This window comes from Sus scrofa, chromosome 15 (genome assembly GCF_000003025.6).
Source record: "Sus scrofa isolate TJ Tabasco breed Duroc chromosome 15, Sscrofa11.1, whole genome shotgun sequence".
Lineage (NCBI taxonomy): Eukaryota > Metazoa > Chordata > Mammalia > Artiodactyla > Suidae > Sus > Sus scrofa.
The window spans coordinates 128,478,743-128,497,423 of record NC_010457.5 but is presented as its reverse complement, the minus strand read 5'-3'; the positions used below and the strand labels follow the sequence as shown (position 1 = coordinate 128,497,423).

Below are 18,681 nucleotides of genomic sequence, written 5' to 3'. Positions count from 1 at the left end.
CCTCTTTCCATTGCAGAGGTTGAAGCGTTGGTATTGTCATTAAGTGGTTCCGTTTTTCAAATCTTGGAAATAGCCGTAAAACCAATCAAAGCTCCATTTGACAAGGGCAATGAGTCATAGGAGCATAGGCGGCGACCAGGAAGAGGATGCAGCCATTTAGATCATGGTTGCAGCCAGTGGTTGGTCTTAGCAGAACCACCTGCCTCCTTGTCACGTGCCTATTTGGAAGCCGTTCCTTTCCAGTCCCCACAACAGGGACACACGAGCAGATGCGGTGCTAATGCTGTTTTCCTCATTCAGGTTTGCATGAAATGGGCCCGCCTGGTCCTATGGGAATACCTGGGCCAAAAGGGGAGAGAGGAGACCCTGGGAGCCCAGGAATTTCTCCTCCAGGACTTTTTGGAGAAAAAGGTCCCCCAGGTCCCCCAGGACCCCCAGGTAAGAAGAAGCATACTTTGCCCTTCCCTCAAGAACTAAATCCAAACCTTCCAAATGCGATGAAACTAACATCTGGATACATCCCTCTTCAGGGAAAGCTGGACCACCTGGCCCTGCAGGTGCCCCAGGAAGAGCTCTTAAGGGTGACATTCTGGACCCAGGTGTGCCTGGAGACCAGGGACCTCCTGGCCCTGATGGTCCAAGAGGTATGAGAAAATCCCAGCAAAGGACGGTGCTGCTCCTTTCCTTAGATGCCGCCGGGATGCAGGAGCATCTTAGAATTCCCATCAACTTGGCAGATGGAAATGGATGTGGGCAGTTGTTGGCAGATGGAAGCAGATGTGGGCAGTTGTTGGCTCTCATGACCATGCCCGGGACTAGAGCTTAAGGCCCCTCATGCTTCTATTTTAACTCCCATCAGACTGCTTCTCTATGGTACAGGCTCTGACTCAAAGCAAGCCTCTCCCATCGCCAGCTTGTTGCTGAGCATCAGGGTGCAGAAGCACCTAGCGGGAGGCACTCTCATGTTGGTCTCAGCATCTGCACATTAAGTGCTGCTTCGGCCCAGAGTGGCAGGACCCAGCCTGACACACACACAGAGAAGCAGTCTCTTCCTGTGCTACTGACAGTACTCTTTGTTCCTCTCCTCACTTCCCCAAAACAAACTCTAGCAAGTCAATATTTAACAAGGTAAGATTAGAGCAGAGCTGGTTAGGGAGTTGGGAAAGGAGAGTGGCTCAGTGTCGTGTTCTGCCAAATGTAGACAATCACATTCCTCCTAGTTCACAGAACTGTTCCAGAGAGACACAAACTCACTGTTTTTAAATCTTTAGAATTTTCGTAGGGTTGGGATGAAATATATAATTCTCTTTTACACTGAGAAAAATACAAATGCCCAAAAATGTGCTAAGAAGTGTAGAAGCTAAGTAGGAATAGAATTGGGGCACAATTCCCATTGTAGACACTGGCTTTCAAATAGGGTTTTAAATTTAATTAAGTGGATATTCCTTTTCCATCAGCCAGATTTTTTCAAAAGCCTCTTATCTCTCTGTCCACCCGTCCATCCATCTGCCCATCCATCCAGGCACACATCCACCATGTTAAAGCAGTGGAATGGCAATGCAAAGAAAAATTATAAACTTTTACTTCCAAAAGGCCTGGAAGGGAGTCTCTGCTTAGCTCATTTAGTCGAACAGTTACTAACAGACTGTTTGCACCATTTCTCACCTTGGGCTCCATGGGACATGCTGTTTTACCTCTGATACTATTGACTTTCTTGCATCCCTTGCTATAAACTCTTCTAATTCCTTGCATCCCTTGCTTATAAACTATTAAATTACTTTCCTTAGGAAGCTCTCAGGCAGCCAGCGTGCACCTTTGTCTTTGACTGAAAGAATCTTTTTGCCTATCCCTGTGGCCAGGAACACCCGGGCCTCCGGGGCCCCCTGGGAGTGTTGACCTTCTTAAAGGGGAACCTGGTGACTGTGGTCTGCCAGGGCCTCCAGGTCCACCAGGTCCACCAGGCCCTCCAGGACGCAGAGGCTTCCCAGGATGTGATGGCAAAGATGGCCAGAAAGGTACGAAAGCAAGTTGTTCTTTAACTAGTACTAGATGACTTTTATTATCTGGCCCTTGAGGGCCTGGGGTATGCACCATGGCAAAGTGACTCTCATGTCCTGGGGAAATAGTGACACATTTCCAATATGTCCTGACTTTCCCAGAGCCCTAAAATTTGAGTAAGCTGTTGGACAAGAAGAAGAAACACTAGTTCATCTTTAGCCCCTTATAACATACTTGATAATCTTCTAGACCAGAACTAAACAGTAGAACTTTAATGCAAGCTACCTATGTTATTAAAAGATGTAAGAGCCACATTTTGAAAGTAAAATGAAACAAATAAAATAAATTTTCATACTTTAACACAATATATTCAAATATTCTTACTTGAACCTAAAAGCAGAAATTATCAAAAGGATAAGTAGGGCTGTTTGTACAAACCTAGTTCCTCTCCCAAATAAGACCCTTCTTTCTGTCTTTGAAATATGATGTGTATTTTATATGTACAGCAAAACACAGTTTGGACTTGCCAGTTTCAAGTACTTAATAGCTTCATGGGATTAGTGGCTTCTGTATTGGACAGTTCAGTTTTAGACTGCTGACTGTGCTTTTTTATATTCACAAAAGAGTCTCCATTACTGAATTCTCTCCCCATTTAAGGCTAAAATATTTATTCTAATTAAATTTTACCTAACTACTAACACTTGGGGACCTTAGTTTTTTGGCCATGAGAATTTTAGAGAATTATTAGGTTCCTTGAACATTTTGCTGAGAAGAGGCCAATAAAGATTATCCATTTTACCTCCCTATGTATAAATAAGGAGATTTGAGACCAGAAAAACAAATGTTGAACTTTGCAGGAACCCAGTAACTAGCACCCTGTTTGACCTCTGAACCAAGTGAGAAATAAGGCAAATTATTAGGGCAGAGGGGAGGTTAAAATCAGCATGAGAATGCCATGACTAGGATGCAAATAGCATCCCTGAAATTGTACAGTGCACAACCTGAACCACAGTACACAGCAACAACTTCCCCTTTATTAGCAATATCATCAGGTTTAGAGGATGTGGCTTATATCTGCAGGTGTGTGGGCTTCCAGTTATTAAACTCCAGAGTTAGACAAACATGCTAGCACTCTAGTGACCAAGAGGAAGGATGAGGGGCTGTCTCTACAGCCTTGTTCCTCTCCCTACTAAGAAACTCTTCCTCCCTAAGGGCTACCCTAGAGGATGAACATCCACCTGGAAATATCCTTCAGGGTTAGGGAAATAGCACGCTGTATAAAAAACAACCACCTGCAAGAGCATATTCAAGGCATTAGAAATATTGGTGGAACCGCTAATCCTGCTTCTTAATTTGCATTCCAGTGGGCATAAGGGCCAAAGAATGCTTAACCATTAAAAAGGATGAGGGAATTTCCTCTGTGTATCTTTTTAGATTTCTACACATTGGGAAATGTTTGATCTATTCCATAAATATCCATTAGGAATCTACAGGAAGATAGTAATGAACAAATTTAAACAATTTCCCCACTCCAGTTAAGCACAGTGTTTCCTAGGGGAAGACAGACATTCGCATTAAAGGATTGCCTGTATGAACTGAGAGACATGCTCTCAGAGGCAGGGTGCGGGCGAAGGCCACGCTTCTCTGAGTGCTTATCGAAAAGCAACTGGGGAGTTCCCGTCGTGGCGCAGTGGTTAACGAATCCGACTAGGAACCATGAGGTTGCAGGTTCGATCCCTGCCCTTGCTCGGTGGGTTAACGATCCGGCGTTGCCATGAGCTGTGGTGTAGGTTGCAGACGCGGCTCGGATCCCGCGTTGCTGTGGCTCTGGCGTAGGCCGGTGGCTACAGCTCCGATTCAACCCCTAGCCTGGGAACCTCCATATGCTGCAGGAGCGGCCCAAGAAATAGCAACAACAACAACAACAACAACAAAAAGACAAAAGACCAAAAAAAAAATAATAAATAAAATAAAAAAAAAAAAAAAAAAAAAGAAAAGCAACTGGACCTAGGTTGGGATTCCAAGGAGGGCTTCCCTGGCGTAATCTGATTCTACAGAAGGAGGAGGACTTGGCCGATGGGAAGGAGGGAAGGAACAGTATGTGTGAGGCACTGAGTGGCTGGTGTGGCTGAAACAGGAAGAGAGAGCGAGGAAGGGTGGGATGGAAACTCAGGGTGGCCCCCAGACAGCGAAGCATCTTTTCTTATTTTTTCCCTTCCATTGTCTCCAGAATACGTTCAGGATTACTGGGCTTTTCATTCTAATTTAGGTTTGTCTTGATCGTGGAATGATCTTCCGCAGTCCTTTGGATGGATTGTCGTGTTTGCTTCAGGCAGAGGCTATTCCCAGCTTCCCAGAAGGCTGGGGACCCTATTCTGCAAGCTAAGGCTGGCTTTGTCCTGTGTTTGGGGGGAGTACACCTCTAAATTCAGTCCATCGAACTGTCATTGTCATTATATTGCTTCATTCCAGTGCCTTTCTTTTCATATGTTCCTTTCAGGACCCATGGGATTCCCAGGACCACCGGGGCCACCTGGAACTCCTGGGTCACCTGGAGACAAGGGTTTACCTGGACCTCCAGGCAGACCAGGGCCCCTGGGTCCTCCAGGTAAGCTTCTAACACCTGAATCTTCACCTAGCAGCCTACATATGGCGTTCAATGTTTACCATGAGGTCACCTTCCAGAAAGTAATTATTCTGAAATTACCAGCAAATTCTATTATTTCTGATGAAGATTATATTTATCTCAGGCCACACTGCAAAGTCTCAGGTTTGGTCAACTTCTTATCAGAACAAGTAAATTTGAGAAGTAGGCATTGATTTTACATATGTTATTTCTTTTTTTTATTGTTCTTTTTTTTTAATTGTTATTTTCCCAATACAATTTTTTTTTCTACTGTGCAGCATGGTGACCCAGTCACACATACATGTACACCTTCTTTTTTCTCACATTATCACACTCCATCATAAGTGACTAGACATAGTTCCCAGTGCTACACAGCAGGATCTCATTGCTAATCCATTCCAGTGGCAGTAGTTTGCATCTATTAACCCCAAGCTCCCAATTCACCCCACTCCCTCCCCCTCCCCCTTGGCAACCACAAGTCTATTCTCCAAGTCCATGGTTTTCTTTGCTGTGGAAAGGTTCATTTGCGCCATATATTAGATTCCTGATATAAGTGATATCATATGGTATTTGTCTTTCTCCTTCTGACTTACTTCACTCAGTATGAGAGTCTCTGGTTCCATCCATGTTGCTGCAAATGCTATTATTTCATTCTTAAATAAATCTGTGTTCCCTCACATCAGAGGCCAAGACTGGTTTGCTTATTGCACATGGGAAGATTGTATATTCGAATTCTGTCCCTGAATTCCCTCCCATAGATTTTCCTAGATGTTTTCCACGTTTTCTGTACTTACACTAGTTCCTGTGGAGATGAAAGGCTATTCAATTTAAGTTCTGTAGACAACAGGTTTTCATCATAGAGTCAAAATAAGCCAAGAAAGAGTTGGAAGGGCAAACAGATATGTGTATTTGAGAATGGCAGAAGGGATATATTTCAAGATCCTAAATCAATATTGTGGCAATGTGGTTTCTGTTCAGAATAGTTTGCAATCTCCTAAATTAGCCCTCTAGTCCAAATGATAAATAAACTGCACTGTTTTATGATGGATCACAGCACAACATGACAAAGAGTTTATACCGTGATTCCATCTCATATTTTCTTTCTATGCAGAATGGACAAAACTTGGCAAGTTAATATGTAATTTTCAGAAGCCTTCAAATGGACGAAATGTCTATATATAATCAATTAAGGCATATCTGCCGTAAGAAATCTATTTGAATTTTATATTGTGCAAGAGAGTTTCATTTCAGGTCTTTGTAGATATGAAAACTCTGTCAGTCATAGCTGTTCTTGTCAGTAACACTGATGTAGACTTTTTATGTAAATAAGATGCCGTCATCCTGCTTGCAGTTGATGCTGTCATCAAATTACGACTTATGTTCTCAATCTATTTCCCTTTTGTCCTAATTCACACTTTTAACATCTCTCTCCAACACATGAAAATCGTCGGGTGGCCTCTCTTTTTTTGGCGTTGGATCACTCCAGGTTCCAGAGGTAAGTATTGCTAGAAAATGAATAATTTCCTCTACATCTCTTTTCCAGTCATTTCCATACTTGTCCCTTTTTCACCATACTTGTGAGTTAACCTTTGTGACATTTTTTTTTAGATGGGATGCTGTAATTATATTCCATTTTAATCCCTTGTTGCAGTAATAGTAACCCCATATTAGCATGTTCCAACGCCGAGCCTCATTATAGGTTGCCAAGGCGGTGTAGATACTCAGCTTACATAATTTCAGATCAGGCACAGAGTGTGAGCGCTTCTCTGTCAAGTGCTACAGTACATACCGACTTTCCTTTAGAAATTCTACCTCTAAATACAGAGACCGTCCCTAAAATAAATAGTATCCACAGCATGAAAAGATGGGTCTGAACCACCCCCATAAGGGGCTGTGATGAGCCTTTCCCGCGGCACCCAAAGTCCATTTCCGAGGAGCGAATTTCTTTGTGTGTTCAAATGAAAATGCCATTATTCTCTTCAACTAAGTGTGCACGGAATCCTCTGCAGCATGACAACAACATAATATTTTCAGAGAGAAGAAGAACAGAAAAGTCATGAATGTGAGCACTGGCTCTTTCCAGGCACGTGTTATTAACCCTAAGAAATGGTGCCCTGAATACAGATAGCATGTATTATTTTTAGGTCCCTTAGAAGAGATGCCTCGGCCTCTTTTCTTTCAGCTCCTGGTTTATCAAAAAGTGAAGAGGAGCAAAATCAGAATTTTAAGGAATCCTGCTATTTTAAATGTGTATATTTTACAATTCCCATTGTACATGTAATGTGTTTTCCCTTTAGTCCTTTTAGTGTCTCTCTGCGACTCTATGTGTGAACTCACAGGATGAGAACATGAGCATCCTAAATATGAAGTCGCAGCCAAATGCCCACCCCCGCCTGGATTCCACCCCCAGAAATTCCTTTTTATTAAGTCTAGAGGGGGTGCTGGCATCAGTCCTTTTGAAAAGCTCTGCAGATGAGTTTATTATACAATCGAACATGAGGGCACTGCCCAGGCCACATCCTGTATCAATTAAACCAGGACGTCTGGGTTGGGACCCAGATATCTGTGTGTTTATAACTCCCCTGGGTAATTCCAGTATGCACTCAAGTTGAAAGCCTCTGCTTCGGAGCCCCTAGCAATCCGGAAATGCTGTCTCCTTGAGGAACGGACGCTCTGGAAACCCAGCCGGCTGCAGTGCAGACTAATGAATTAGAGTAACAGTCAGCTGAGTGATAGGAACCCCCCAGGACCCTCCACTGGTGGCTGGCATCTAGGAAGAAAGGGGCCAAAGATGGCAAATCCTGTACGGTCGCCAAGGGATCACTGTCTCAGCCAACCTTCACCATTTCAGACTTTTTTGCTTCCTTTAAGATCCCATTCACTCGTTCATGCAGCCAATCATTCATTCAACAAAAAGCTTTCTAGAATATTCCATGCCCCAGATAGTAAATGAGACAAAGTCCTGCCTTCACGGGGCCAACAGTGGATGGTGGAGCATTGCTGATAACTGTTCGGTGTAGTGTCAGAAGCCCATCTGACGCGAGATTGCAGAAGGAGCTGGTTCATAAGTGCTTGAACCCCTCACACATGTGGTGACTCCAATTTCAGGTGAACCTGGACCACCTGCAGATGTGGATGCCTGCCCTCGAATCCCGGGGCTTCCCGGGGTACCAGGCCCAAGAGGGCCAGAAGGATCCATGGGGCTCCCTGGACAGAGAGGTCCCCCTGGACCAGGTATGAGCCTCCCACTGATTATTCACTATGGGAGCTAAGATGAAGATCTGGGTGTTTGCCGTGTAGTCTGTTGCATGGAACTTAAACAACTAGTGGGGATGAAGGGATGAAAATCCCCTTCCTCTTAAACATTTTTTTTTTCTGCATTTAGGGAGTTCCCCACATGGCTCAGTGGTTTTTGAACCTGACTAGTATCCATGAGGATGCAGGTTCCATCCCTGGCCTCGCTCAGTGGGTTAAAGAGCCGGCGTTGCCGTGAGCTATGGTGTAGGTGGCAGAGGCAGCTCGGATCCTGAGTTGCTGTGGCTGTGGTGTAGACTGGCAGCTATAGCTCTGATTCAACCTCCATATGCCGCAGGTGCAGCCCTAAAAAGAACAACAACAACAACAAAGGGCATTTTTTTTTCTACATTTAGGATGTACTAATGGGGTCAACATATCCCTTCTATTTTTATAGGGAAGGTTTCCTTTAATCTTTTATACTTGGGCAGTTTGTGGACATGAGATTTCGAAACCTCTTAGTGCCACAGTGTAGACGCTCTATGAATAGTTGTTAAAAGATGTTAATTTGATTTTGAATTAAAAACAATTGAACTGGGGTTTGGTGGAGCAGAAACAGCCTCCAAGAAGGAAGGAGGAGGTATATGGCTTGGAGGAGGGAGAAGGAAAGGGTGGAGGGGCCCCTCAATTATGGCAAAGGTGGCATTGTTCATCAGTGGATCTGAGCCCTGCTCAGCCATCGTCAGGGTAACAGTTTTCGTATCCAAGTATTTAAACCAAACCATTTCTTTCAAAGGTGTTCTCTGAGTGGTTTATTTTCTCTTCACATATCCCCACCTGGTTGGGTGATTTACAAAGAGATTAGGGAGTTTGGGGCTGGTCATCCAGAGGTCACGGATCTCTTTAGACCCATGGCAGTGCCTGTGATTCTAGAAACAAATGTGCCCATTAGCCTACGAGGCACGAAGCCATTCCCCTTCCAGTTCTTCCCCCCAGACCTGGAGTTCGGGGCCAAAGGAACTGGAAGTAGAACTGAACTTTGCACCTCCTGTTTCCTTGTATTTTCCCAAATTTAAGTAGCTAAGGACCCATCAGATGTCCTAGAGAGCATCCAAACAGCCCTGGAGCCTTGCTCTTTTTAGTCAAGGGCTTATTGTTTGTATTTGCTGCATTGCATCTGAGTTTGTGCAGTAAGTTAGTTGGGTGTGAATGGGAGCGACTTCCTTTAACAGCCAACAAGCTCCAGGAATTGAGAGTCGTTGCTTAACTTCTCTTTTCCTTGGTGCTCTTTGCATGAGTAAACCCTCAATCAGTTAGTATACCTCATCACTCAACCTTCTTTTAAGACCAAGCTGCCTTGTTGTGTATATATTTGCAACATTAAGGGCTGGTCCCCTCCCCACTTTATTTTTTTTTCATTTGTTAAAATTTTATTGAGGTATATTTACAGGGTTGTGATAATTTCTTCTGTACCACCCCCACTTAAAAAAAATAACTGGGAGTTCCCGTCGTGGCTCAGCGGTAATGAACCCAACTAGTATCCATGAGGATGTGGGTTTGATCACTGGCCCTGCTCAGTGGGTTAAGGATCTGCATTGCTATGAGCTGTGGTATAGGTCACAGACTTGGCTCGGATCTGGCATTGCTATGGCTTGTGGCATAGGTTGGCAGCTGCAGCTCCAATGCGACCCCTAGCCTGGGAACTTCCATATGCTGCAGGTATGGCCCTAAAAAGCGCAAAAATAAAAAATTAAATAAATAAATAACTTTTCAAGTGGAAGATGTGGCCTGTGGTGGGTTTCTGCAAATTAATTTCAGCAGAATACTTCCAGCCCCCCTCTATGCTTTATAAAGCACAGTACCAGGTGTGGTAGGCAGTCCAGATGTGAATGAGGTGTGTTTAGCCCCCCTCCAGGGTCTCACAACCTCGTGGTAGTAAGAGCTGGCAGACCATAAGTAATTCTGGATAATTGGAGATTATAATTCGTGATTTAAAGGAGTTTCAAGCAAAAGGCCTTAGGAGAACAGGACAGGGAAAGGTAATGCCAGTGTGGAGACTTGCAGGACTCCTACAACCCCAGTGAGAGCCGGCATTTGAGCAGACCCTGTAAGGAAAGATCAGAGTTTAAGGAACCAGATTTGTCCAACAGGAAGATGGCAGAAGCACAGTTGGGGCAGGTTGGCCTCCTATCCTGGTAACTAAGAACCAGCTACATCCTTGATGCTTTGAGTGTGGTCTGAGGACCAGTAGCAACTCAGGCCACAGCCCCAGACCTGCCTAATTAGAATCTGCATTTCAGCAAGGTTCCTGGGATGTTTGTATATACATTCAAGTTGGAGAAAGCCTAACTATATCATATGAATGCTGTCCTTCAAAGGGTCATCCGAATGACGCCTTTTTGAATGATTCAATCCTAGCTCTAGCTTAAAGTCACCGGAAGGGCTTAGAAAACTAACGATGTCCAAGCTTCCTCCCAGACCAACAGAACTCAGGGGGAGAAAGGGCCCAAGCCTCCGTGTTTTGAGACAGTTGCCCGGATGACTGTGGCAGGCAGCCATGGCCAACACCCACTGCTTTATCCCAACATCCGCTGAGACCAGATGGATGGTTGGGTTCGCCCATGGCGGTGGCTTTGGAAAATAACTAAAGAAGGTAGCTAAGAAAAAAAATTTCAAACGGGCAAATTCTGCCCACTTAGTAAACCTGGGCACATGCAGGTTTCTCTCTCCATAGATTGAGAGCTTCTGAAAGAGGGTGGACCATCTGTGTGGTCCAGGGGTGATCACCCTTCATCTCAAATTTCTCCTGCCTTAGGCTCCTCCAGCCACATGTGGCCACAGAAGGGCCATCTCTGGCTTCCTGCGCCCTCTCCTTATTGATGCCATGGACCCTGCCTGCTGCTCATGGGACACCCCCAAAGGCCACCATTGGGCAACAGAACGTGATGGTTATGTTAAAAAAAAGTACACAGTCCTTCCCAGGAAGCATCACTCCCTTTTCCCCCATGGTTGACAGGGTGGGCTGCACTGCCCCATGATTCAGCTTCCCCGGAGCTGCTTTGGGCTCTGCTGTGCACCCACTCCCAAGCCACTGCTTTTTGTGGGGCCCCTCTTCTCTGATAGAGCCCCTCCCCCATCCCGGCTTCTTTTGTAAAGAACCCTCTTGCCAGCAGTGTATTCCTTGGTCCCCTCTCCCTGTCTGTTCCCACTGACCACCCTGGATGCATTGGCTGTATTGTCCCGCTGCCGAAGAGGGACAGGTCTCTTCTGAGGGTCTACGGTGGCCCAGCCCTGATGGACTTGGGTCATCTCTCCTTTTCCATAGGCAGTTCTTTCAGCAGGTGTCCAGGACTGTAAGTACATCCCTAAGGTTGGTTGTGAAGGACTAGCTGCCCCTGAGAAGTACCACCTCCTCTTAGAATGATGCTGTGGTTTTCTTTTTCTTTTCTTTTTGGCTATGATTCTGTGGGCTATACATTATGTCCTTGCTGCTTATCTATTTTATACATGCAGTTTGTATCTCTCAATCCCGTTTCCCCCAAATTTTTCCTTCCCCTCTTTCTTCTCCCCTTTGGTAACCACTAGTTTTCTATATTCATAGTCTATTTATGTCTTGCATATATGTTCATTTGTATTATTTTTTATTTATTTATTTTTTTTTTTTTTTATTTTTTTTGCTTTTTTGGGCTCCGGCATATGGAGTTCCAGTAGGGTCGATCGAGCTGTAGCACCGCTAGCCAGAGCAACGCAGGATCGAGCGCGTCTGAACCTACACACAGCTCGCCGATCGTTAACCACTGAGCAAGGCAGGGAACCCGCACCTCATGGTTCTAGTCGATTCGTTAACCACTGCCCACGACGGAACTCTGTATTATTTTTAGACTCCATATGTAAGTGATATCATACAGTAGAGGCATGACCTTTTTGTGTGTGTTTTTTTTTGTTTGTTTTTTTTTTTTTTTTTGGCTCTCCCCATGGCATGTGGAGTTTCCCGGCCAGGGATCAGATCTGAGCCCATTTGTGACCTAAGCTACAGCTGCAGCAATGCTGGATCCTTAACCCATTGTGCCCGCCAGGGATCGAACCTGTGTCCCAGCACTCCCAAGATGCTGCTGATCCTGCTGTGCCACAGTGGGAACTCCGATGCTGTTCTTTTCGTCCCGTTTTCCGTTTAAAGCCTCTTTCACTGCTGAGCTGACTTTGTAGCCAAGTGTTGCAACTGAGGTCTACATTGAAAAAAAAAAATTTTTTTTAAACCAACACCCCCCCCCGCCCCCCGAACTTCTGGCTCCTTCCTGCCCAGTCTGAGTGTGTAACAGCCACATGAGCTAGAACTCATGTCTGTTCGGCATTCTCAGTGATAGAAGGTCTGATGCTTTTCTATGCAGGCATCTCTTTGAATCTACAACTTTTCCTTCCCTGGTGGCCCTCAAAGGCCGAGGCCTCCTGTAACGAACTCAAAAGCGGTTTCCATTCTGGTTTGAACTGTTGCTGCCTAATGGCCATCCCCCCATCCTGCTCAACAGGCGACCCTCAGAAGGGGGACCGCATCTAACAGTGCAGGGCTTTTCTTTTTTCTTTTTTTTAAGCACTAAAGATGTTCCCTTTTTTCATTTTTAAAATGTTTACTAAAGTATAGTTGCTTTGGGCAATGCTGTGCCAATTTCTGCTGAATAGCAATGCCACCCAGGCATACACATAGAAGCATTCCCTGTCTTAGAGTATCTTCCATCGTGGTCTATCCCAAGAGATTGGACCTACTTCCCTGTACTGTTCCGCAGGACCTCATTGCTTATCCATTCTAAATGCAATCGTTTGCATCTCCTAACCCCAGCAGGGTTTTTCAATGTAGGTCTTTAAAACAAGCGCCAAGTAGAAAACTCTAGGCACACAAGTTAAATTAAGCAAAGCCTTCCTTCCTGGCTCTCGGGAAACGTTGTTGTCAGCCTACCGCTTCCCTTTGTCTTCCCCTAAAGGGAGCAAAACCTATGTTATGACTTCAGGTGGAGGAACTCTTTCCCAGACGGTCAGTGATCCAAACACCCGTCAGTACTTGGGAAAGAAGTGGCTGCCTGGTCAGTGATGAGCCCACTGGCTTCCTGGCTCCGATAGCCTTGGGCAGCCTTTTCCAGAATCACGCTGCAGCCATGTGCTGGAATCATCTCCTTGGGTGGGAGATAAAAGAATGCTCTGAGTTCCCAGCAGGGCCCTCCATTCCTTCCAAAATAACATATTCTCTTTGAAGCTGGTGGAAGGAGATGGGCCAACTCGCTTATAGCAGCGTGGTCCAGGAAGAGGCTGCCCGGTTGGACGTAAGAGGGTGTCTCTCCCGCAACGCGGAGGAGAGCTTTCCTTTCTCACTTTCTGATGATAGCCATGTACACAGCCCGGCCCCTGCAAGACGTGCCAAGGGCCATTATTTATGACCCGAGGGGCGAGAACGTGACAGGACAGCACCCTTAAGGCCAGGAATACCCCCCAAAGGCCATGCAGAACGCTAGGCAAGCAGCATCGGGTGTGGAGGGAGGGGCTGCTGGTTGTGGGATGAAAAGAGAAGCTTTTTGGGATCACCGCAGGCAGATCATGTTAAAACAAAAATGTAAAGGCCATGAGGTTTGGGGGCTATAAGGGGGGCCTGAGTGAGGGGGGAGTCCAGGGAGATGTCTCCTTGGTCCCCTGAGTATGGAAGCCCCGCCCCCACCCCACACACCCTCAGGTGGCTCAGAACACGTCCCAGGGACAGCGACTCAAGTGAGCGCTATCTGACTTAGTGATTGGCTTTGGGCTAATTTGTAGCAGAAAGAGACGAGACAGAGGAGGAGGATGGGCGATGAAGGGGGAGAGGGAGAGAGACTAGGGGTAGAGACCAGAAACCTTGAGCTGCTGGTCATTCAGGTCCTTAGGGCAAGGGGCTGTTCAGGCCCCCACGGGCAAGGACCAAATCTGCTACCCAGACCGAAGGAGATTGTGGCTGATGAATTGATGTCTTGGCCCAATGGAACCAAACACTTAAAAGAACGGCTCAAAGTCTCAGTGTGACAGCTGGCTGTCGAGGTCCCCGGGGAGCACATCTGAGCCCTTGTCACCAAGCAGGGGCTGCAATGGATGGCACAGCCTCTGCTCTTGGCCTTCCGGCCCATTTCTGCTCTACATGTGGTGGGCTCTGGGGCCTTTCTGAGCCTCCCTCTCCCCACTGGCAGCCTGGCACGTGGGAACATAGGCATGTGGCTGCTGTGAAGACTGCGTTTGATAATCCATGAGAAGGGATGAACCTGCTACCCAGCATCTAGTAACACGCAATAAAGAGCCCGTTTTAAAAATCGTTGCTCTTAGGAGTTCCCGTTGTGGCTTAGCAGGTGGAGAACCTGACATAGTGTCCATGAGGATATGGGTTTGGTCCCTGGCCTCGCTCAGTGGGTTAAGGATCTGGTGTTGCCGCAAGCTGCAGTGTAGGTCAAAGATGTGACTCAGAGCTGCATTGCTGTGGCTGTGGTATAGGCCATCGGTTACAGTTCCAATTTGACCTCTAGTCTGGGAAATTCCATATGCCATGGGTTTGGCCCTAAAAAGCAAAAAAAAAAAAAAAAAAAAAAAAAAAAAAAAAAAATTCCTCTTTATTTTAATTTTTCTTATCTTTTTAGGGCCACACCTGTAGCATATGGAAGTTCCTAGGCTAGGGGTCGAATCGGAGCCATAGCCACACACAGCCACAGCAATGTGGGATCCTACAACCCACTGAGGATCCTCAATCTATACCACAGCTCACAGCAGGGCCGGATCCTTAACCCACTGAGTGAGGCCAGGGATCGAACTCACATCCTCATGGATGCCAGTTGGGTTGGTTAACTGCTGAGCCACGACGGGAACTCCCTGTTCCTCTTATTTAAATTTGACTCCCAAATGAATGCTATCAAGTTTTATTCATTCCTCCATTCAGGTTTCCAGAAAATCATTATTAAGGAAAATATTTAATTACAAAGCCATACTATTCAATGCAGAAAAGAAAAAAACAGATCAAATCTGTAAGACTATCAAGAAAATGGGAAAATGTCTCACTCATCGCCCTCTGGTCTGGCTTCGAATCCTGGCTCTGCCCACAACTGGCTTGTTGGCTTTAATTAATCAAGTTACTCGACATCTTAGTCAATTACTCTCCAACTGCTAAGTGGAGGTATACACTCCCAGCTTCATGTAGCTGCAAGGATGAAATGAGCAGATGCAGGTTGGTCCAAATGGGAGGCCCAGGGCTGGCACATGGAATTCATGCAGTAAGTGCTAGCCTGGAGGGTGTCACATTATTGTCACCACTGTTGTCGTGAACTTTCCTTCAGAGTGCAAAGGAGAGCCTGGGCCGGATGGCAGGAGGGGTGAAGATGGCCTCCCAGGGCCCCCGGGGCCTCCAGGACACAAAGGTGACATGGGAGAAGCAGGCTGCCCAGGAGCACCAGGTAAAGAATTTCAGCTTCTCTTCTTTTCTCTGGCCCAGTGGACCTGAGGACTGTATCCAGGTTTCCTGACCTCTCAAGCATTTGCCTTAGATACCGATTCACCAGGCTTTAGGGAAATGAAGCAACAGGAGCAAATAGGATGTATCCCCCACGTTCTAAGTGCTATTCAACCACCATAAAAACAGGTCAAGGCCCCGTGCCCATTATTTTCCCGAAGCACTTTTCATTATCACAAAGGGCTCAGCCATTGCCACTGAGCATTGACACCTGGCATTTGCCGTGTCATCACCAAGGAGAGGCTATGCTGATCTTGGGGATGGTGGGGGTGATCTTGCCTCAACAGCTGCCTCAGTTATTTGGCCTCTGGTTTTCTGAGTTCATTCGTCTTATCCTATAGCCATCGATCAATTTGTATAGAATACAAAGCTGTTCCTTAAGAAAACTATTTGTGAAGGGGCCTTGGGTGAGAAGAGGTAAGGCTCTTCAGCACATAAATTTGAACTATAATGCACCAAGCAATATGTTAGGTGCCAGGGGCCCAAAGTCTTCCAGATACAGTCTCCTCTTTGGAGGGTATCTGGTAATATTAGTTAGTGATGAGAAGCAAGTGACGGGCGGGGCTGGGATGCTCAGGAAGCAGGGGCTACAAGAAAATGAAGGCTGCAGCCTAAAAGATGCAGCTCAGCTTGTGCTACATACAGATTGTTACCTTCCAGAACTGTGTGCCCAGCGTTCCCTATACTCTGCTTTTCTAGCTTGAAAGCCTAACTCCTGAAATCTTGGTGGGTCACACGGAACACATGAGCAGGCCTGATTCAATCCGTGAGCTACCACAGATTGAACCTCTGGTTTACCGCATAGGTGAGAAGAGCTGCCAGTCTTCCAGAGACTAACAAAACAAAATTTAAACACCTTTTGATTTCAACTTTTGCTTTTGGCAATTAGAAATAGCTATTGGGAGTTCCCGTTGTGGCACAGTGGTAGCGAACCCAACTAATTCCATGAAGACTTGGGTTTGATCCCGATGTCACTCAGTGGGTTAAGGATCTGGTGTTGCCATGAGATGTGGTGTAGGTCACAGACACAGCTCCAATCCCGTGTTGCTGTGGCTGTGGTGTAGGCTGGCAGCTGTAGCTCTGATTCATCCCCTAGCCTGGGAACTTCCATATGCTATGGGTACGGCCCTAAAAAGACAAAACAAAACAAAACAAGACAAAAAAATAAGGAGCTATCGAGCTTTTTGTTTGTGGCTGTGGCTTTGGTACAGCCCCAGATAAAAGAAAAAAAAGAAAAGAAATAGCCACTGGCCCCCTTCAGTGGGTCTTAGAGATACCCAAGGAGACACATATTTGGTACACCTGTTCATTCTGCACCTGCCAACGAGAATTCTAGAATTCTGGAATTAGGCCTTCTCATATTTGGTACACCTGTTCATTCTGCACCTGCCAACGAGAATTCTAGAATTAGGCCTTCCTTTCACCTCCCTTCCTTATAAAAGAAGCGATCCAGAGTCCAACTCGGGATTTCCAAGCCCTTGTCCTTCTTAGAATGGGACAGAAGGACAGAACCACAGGACAGGTGGTGAAAGAAAGACTGACTCTGAGATTCACTTTTTTGGATGAGCAGCCTCCCAGTCTAGTCAGAGAAGCTGAGAGATCCTTCGTGGGGCATGTCATTTTCCTGATCTAGTTCTTTTCCTCTCGGCACTTATCATTGTCAAAGTATTTCACAATTTGCCTTTTTATTAGATTTATCATTTGTCATTTCTCTTCTTTGAGTCGAATGTAAGCTCCAGGATGGCAGGGATTTTCATCTGTGTTTTGGCTACTATAACCCAGGCAGCTGGAAGCTGTTTGGAACAGGTCCTTGTTGAATGAGCAGTTTACATACGCTGCCTTTGTGGGAGCAGAACGTTCCTCTCTGTTCTCTGCGTCTTAGCACCACACCAGACAGAGGTGCTCAGAAATATTTGGTAAACTGAACTCCCTGAACAGCCTTTCTTTCTGTTTCTTTATTCCTCCAGGTCCTCCTGGGCCCATAGGGGATCCTGGACCCAAGGGGTTTGGCCTTGGATACCTCAGTGGCTTCCTCCTGGTTCTCCATAGTCAGACGGATGGAGAACCCACCTGCCCCGAGGGCATGCCCAGGCTCTGGACAGGGTACAGCCTATTATACTTGGAAGGACAGGAGAAAGCTCACAATCAAGACCTTGGTATGTAGATGGCACGTGGTCACCCAGGTCCATGGCTTAAGTGTAAAACTTTGGGGTTAATTTTATGGATTCACCTGTCTCTTAAATGATCACTCATCCTCTGCAGGATTTTTTTCTTTTTCAACTACCATGCTAATGCCCAACTACTGCATAAAACCTAAGATTCTATGAGGTGCCAAAGAAGCTCATTCTGTCTATAGTTATTATTCTCTGACTACTCATTATTAGTTCAAAAAAATAATTCTTCCTTAATAAGTGTAACTCTGATATAAAACGCAATTTTTATTTTGCGATGTAAATTATTTCATCAGGATGGGGTTGGTTCCTGTGTCTGGATGTAAAATGGTGCATCCGGAGACCCTGGCTGTAGCATTAGCCAGCATCTACTCCTCAACTTACTCCCTTTTTTTTTTTTTTTTAAATTGAAATGTACTTGACCTGTAACCTGATGTAGGTTTAAGGTGTAAAGATGCTGATCTGATCCATTTATACATGGTCATAGGTTTCCATTGTATTGACAGTTGGGACCTCTATCATATCACATAATTAACATTTTGGGGTTTTTGGAGGGGTCTTTTTTTTTTAGGGCTGCACCCACGGCTCATGGAGGTTCCCAGGCTAGGGGGTCGAATCGGAGCTGTTTCAGCCGGCCTATGCCACAGCCACAGCAACAGCAGATCCGAGCTGCGTCTACAACCTACACCACAGCTCACAGCAATGCCAGAACTCACTGAGCAAGGCCAGGGATCAAACCTCATGGATACTAGTCAGATTCGTTTCTGAGCCACGACAGGAATGCCGTCATTTCTTTTTTGTGGTGGGACTAATTAAGATCCAGTACATTTGATGATTACAATGCAATATTGTCTATATTCATTCCAGCCTGCATTGTATCCCTAGGATTTTTTATCCCCCTGGTTGTAACTTACACCCTTAAACAACATCAGAACTTGATTTTGAGAGCCATCCCTTGGTACCACTTGTCAATATTCATTAGTAGATTTGAAAGCTTCGGGAACTGATTTTAAGCGGAGGGTTAAGTGCCTGGTGCTGGCACTCACTGTCTCCCTGAGAATAACAGTGGTTGGTTGGAATGGCAGGTGCATGAGGGCCATGCCAGCAGGGACAGCTGGCAGTAAGATGAGGCTTGTCATGGCTCTCTC

The 18,681-nt window shown here is 45.8% G+C and overlaps 2 protein-coding genes across 2 annotated transcripts in view; one reads left to right on the top strand and one right to left on the bottom strand.

The window, feature by feature from the left end:
• Positions 1 to 18,681, bottom strand: part of RHBDD1 (rhomboid domain containing 1) — a 152,837-nt gene that overhangs the window by 1,728 nt on the left and 132,428 nt on the right. The gene's annotated exons all lie outside the window — the stretch shown is intronic.
• Positions 1 to 18,681, top strand: part of COL4A4 (collagen type IV alpha 4 chain) — a 140,075-nt gene that overhangs the window by 114,879 nt on the left and 6,515 nt on the right. The window contains 8 exon segments of the mRNA XM_021075271.1: positions 301 to 438; positions 531 to 644; positions 1,860 to 2,015; positions 4,499 to 4,606; positions 6,111 to 6,119; positions 7,733 to 7,858; positions 15,190 to 15,306; positions 17,330 to 17,518. Of these exon segments, the coding sequence (XP_020930930.1) occupies positions 301 to 438; positions 531 to 644; positions 1,860 to 2,015; positions 4,499 to 4,606; positions 6,111 to 6,119; positions 7,733 to 7,858; positions 15,190 to 15,306; positions 17,330 to 17,518 (957 nt within the window).